Source organism: Austrofundulus limnaeus, unplaced genomic scaffold (assembly GCF_001266775.1).
Source record: "Austrofundulus limnaeus strain Quisiro unplaced genomic scaffold, Austrofundulus_limnaeus-1.0 Scaffold53, whole genome shotgun sequence".
Lineage (NCBI taxonomy): Eukaryota > Metazoa > Chordata > Actinopteri > Cyprinodontiformes > Rivulidae > Austrofundulus > Austrofundulus limnaeus.
This window is the reverse complement of record NW_013952455.1, coordinates 722013-726496: the sequence shown is the minus strand read 5'-3', so window position 1 is coordinate 726496 and position 4484 is coordinate 722013. Positions and strand designations below refer to the sequence as shown.

Sequence of the window (4484 nt, the reverse complement as noted above, 5' to 3'; positions counted from 1 at the left end):
GGTTTTAACACAGTGGCGGGTCATTTTGACCCGAAGACAACAGGAGGGTTAAGGAAGCTTTACCTCTGTTTGTTTCTTGGGTTCTGGTTCTTATTTGTTCTTAAACAGAAAGTCCAGCTGTTACACCAGGCAGGAGGGACAGGTTTTTGTGCTAATGATGTTTACCATGTTAGCAACTCTGTGGGAAACAAAACCATTATTGGAATTCAGAGGTTCTCAAACTGGGGTCCCGGAAACCCCAGGGGTCTGTGTCTGTGTCTTGAGGTCCTCAAAAAATTTCACTAAATTGTTGATTTGGTTTTTATTTTTTAAAATGCATGAATAACAATGAACTAATAAAACAAACGAAATAAAAATATATATTTCCATGGCATTTAGGGGTTGAACTGACAATAAATTATCTTTTAAAACAGCATGGGTTTTATGAGGGGGTCCCTGGAATTTTTTTTACACTGTTATAAGGGGTCCCTAGACCCAAAAGGTTTGAGAACCCTTGCCTTAGATAACCAGAAGATTATTGCAAACTGTATATACTTTGAGTAAAAAGGAACTGTAATTATCACTTCATAAAGTTGCTCTAGTGAACGCATGAGATTCTGCATGTTTTTTTTAAGAAGCTCTCTTCTTTTACTTACTCCTGGCAGCTCCTCTGAGATGACCCTGAAGGAGAGCCTGGACGAGTGCATGGAGGCCTTGGACCTCTTCCTCAACAACCACTTCAGCGAGAGTCTGGAGAGGCTGCGACCGAGGTGACACACACTCAGCCTGAGTCGGGCCACATGCAGCTGACCGACTGTTCAGTTCTGCTCTCAGCGTGATGTCAGCAGAGCTTGTTACGTTCAGAGACTTCCCTGGTGCGAGTTAAGAAACAGAGTCCCTGCTGATCGGCTTCAGGTCTCYAGGATATCGAGTGTTTGCTGAAGCTGACGCCCAAGGTCTGACKGATTCAACAGCCTGTAGAGAGTTAGCCCCGCAAAGCAAACACTTTGCACAAGACACRCCGAGATGAACGAGGAGATAGGAAAGATATTTAACTCGTATCTCGTCTCCGCAGGAAAATATGTAGATCGTACAGCAGCTAACTGTGTTTGTATCCAGCGTGAAGTRGACAATAATTAACCTGCAATCCTGTGTTTCCTATTTAGAGTCGATGAGAGTATGTACCAYGCTCTCATCTACGCCACGATGCTAGAAATGCAGGCCATGATGACTTTTCAGCACGATGACATCAGCAATGCAGGACACACAATGAAGAGTGCCCAGGAAGTCTGTCAGAGGTTAGAAGTTTTGCACATGATTGTTTTTACTCACGAGTTAACTKGGAAAAAAGAAAACTTAAATGTTTTAACTTCTCTGCTGATAGCTCTTTGATAAAGAAGCCATAATGGTGCAATAACATGTCTGACTCGTCTGTGACCAGACTACCACTTTGACTGCATTTGCATCTAAGAAGCCTCAGTAGCACATGTTCAGATAGGACAAATGAGCAGATGATTGGTGTGTCAGAAATACTGTGGCTGCTGATAGGAGCTCAGTGATGACAGAGGAACACATTGTTTCCATTTAATATCTGGTTGTTACCCTGTATTAGCCTTGAAATTAATGTTTAAAATATACCGCTGCAGATGAGAAAAAACATCAAAAAACTAAATTGTGTAAATTATGCTATTGTTGTTTTTTTTTAAGAATTTCAGTGATGTTTTTGTTCAAATTGGTTGACTCAGCTTAAATTTAAAAAGACAAGATAAAAAAGAACTAATTACTTCCTTTAAGCTGAAAGACACRTTCAGCTAGCTGATTTAAAGATAGTTGTCTAAATTTAGATTTTATTGCTGAATTTAATCCATTTAAATATGTGATAACAACAGATTAGCTGACTTCTGAGATATGGAAGAGGATGTCATTAAACACCAGGGGTGTAAAAATATATCAATACATTGAAGTAGCACAGTAGTTCATTTCCAGCTACTTTATTGATTCTCTAAAGCAGTGGTTCCCAAAGTTGGGGTCAGGACCCAAAGTGGGGTCCTGAAACATCGAGGTGGGGTCCTGAAAATATTTTCTGAAATAATTACACAAAAAATGACAACTAAGCACATTTTTTGCCTTTGTTGTTGCGAAATAATAAAATTAGTGTACTTAAAATAGACAAAAATAGCGTAATAAATAATGTTACTATGCTCTTGTTAATTTTACGTGAAAACAATGTTTATCAACTGGTAACAGCTGGGGGCACGGGTCTCTGCTGTTGGTATTTTGTGGGTCAAAAGCTGAAAAGTTTGGGAACCACTGCTCTAAATAGGGCTGTTGGCAAGAATTTGGTGATACGATACATATCATGACAGAGGGGTCACGATACGATATATCCCGATATATTGCGATACTGTAGGCAAGGCAGTATATTGCGATATATTGTGATTTTTTTTTTGTCCAAAAATTCTATTAAATAAAAACCTCTTACTGGGGAAGAAAAATGAAAAACCAAAATTCATTGTCTCAGAAAATTCTAATATTACAGAGACATACTTTTGATTCATTTAGCTGTGTTCTGCTTTGTATGTGTTTTATTTTGTTTTATATTTCTTATTTCATCCATATTTTTCAATTATTAGGCTAAATTTGACAATAAATGTTTGAAAATATATTTTTTGCAGCTTTTAGTTTTTAACATTAATTTACAATATGGTCACCCAACACTTAACAATGGCCTCTACCTCAAGAGGTAGTGTAGCCAAATGGCTGGCTCACTGCTGCCAACTAGTGGTCAGAGGCTGAACTACAACATAAAAATGAAGGGCTGGCAGGAAAGTTGACATTTTAAACCTTAAAAAAAATCGATACAGGGCTTTAGAATATTTATACAGTATCGGGAAATGAAATATCGCGATATTTCAGTATATCGATATTTTCTTACWMCCCTAGCTCTAAAGCACATTATTGATTATTAATTGAGGCCAAAAACGTAAACTTTTGTAGAAAAATATACTATGTTCAAAATGTTATGTCCGAATAAACAGGAATCCAACTGGATTTCTTATTAAAACTTTATTCTCAATCTTCTAACTCCAATCAGGCTCATACAGCACCCAGCAGGCCTCAGTGTAAGAACTTGGACTGAAACCAAAACAAAACACAGCAGTCCTGCTCTGAGCAGAGACTCTGCAACACCCTGACAACTTCTCTTTCTACTATAATAATGAATTGAACTTATAATGTACTTCTCTTCCTGGTTACACCTCTGGAGGTGTTATCTTTTATGTCAAACCTAGAACGTAACTCATTTTTGTTTAATCTAAAGAAAGAACACATGAAAACACACAACAACTCTTTGTCTGCTTTAAAGAGCTGATGACACGATATTTACCTTTTATGCCATTTTTTATAAAACAAAAGGTCCATCCCGAAGATCTAGTTAATAATTACAAGTGCGCCTGTGTAACATCTTTGTTTTCAAAAAACAAGGCAAATTTAAGAGACCTGTAGTGCCTCTTAGTGTCCGAGGAAGAAAGCGGAAGTGACGTTGCCGGCAGAAGTCCCCTCAACTTTGTTGACTAAAACTAGTAGGTTTGTAGTGGAAGAAAACAGACCAATGAATGGACATTTTTTGAAGTTTTTGGAGTTTTGACGGTTTTCAATAACAACAATGCCTTCATGTCGTAGCCTATCGCAGGATTTTGTTCAAACACTCATAAGAATGGTGCTATTTTTTAAAAAGTTTCCTAAGAATTCTGAGCTTCGTCTGAAGTGTGTGTTGAAGCAGGTCGGACTCGTCTCCCGAGAAGTGAGAGCCTACCRTCGCGTCTGTTCTGTGCTCTGAACATTTTGAGTTGGACTCTTCATTTTGTCTCCACTTTTAAAAAGTCTTAACGTGTGCTGCTGCCGACGGCGAGGGCAGGGAGGGAGGGTTGCGCAATCATGTGCCGGACCGACCAGCACTTGGAGCGACAGGTGAGACCAGTCCTGCCAGAACMACGTCCCAGCTGCAGGTCACAGCTCACTCCCAGAGCTTGTGTTGTCAAGCAGAACAAGATTAYGGTAAGATCCAAGTTAATATGTTAATATGGCCGGATGCATCTCAGTAATCCAGGAGGGAGGATAAAAAGAAAGGTTGAGCAGCTCCTCTGAAYGGGATCTCCAGTGAAACGTTTCATCTCTCCTCCAGACCGTTTTATCAAAGAACCCGTCCAGAAGACCTGCTCTGCTCAACGTTTTTTAAAAACCCAAATTAATATGTATTTAAACCACGTAATCACAACATTTATATCATTTTAAAAATCATGCCAAAGTAAAGAAAAGATTATGAAGGAAATTGTGTTTCCTCCTGTGTCACTTTAGTCTAATTTATAGCTAAAGACACTCTCAGTCATAGCTGAGAGAGACAAAAATACGAAGAACCCTGAAATTATTTACTGTAGACAAAAAAATAAAATAAATAAAAATCGTAGCAGTCTATTAACAATACATAAAATGTGTCATGATTAAAT

At 38.4% G+C, this 4484-nt stretch overlaps 1 protein-coding gene across 1 annotated transcript in view; it reads left to right on the top strand.

Moving 5' to 3' along the window:
- Positions 1 to 644: 644 nt before the first annotated feature.
- Positions 645 to 4484, top strand: part of zgc:158403 (tetratricopeptide repeat protein 39A) — a gene marked incomplete at its 5' end in the record, with an annotated part of 32731 nt that continues 28891 nt past the window's right edge. The window contains 2 exon segments of the mRNA XM_014008830.1: positions 645 to 749; positions 1146 to 1277. Coding sequence (XP_013864284.1) covers positions 645 to 749; positions 1146 to 1277 — 237 coding nt within the window.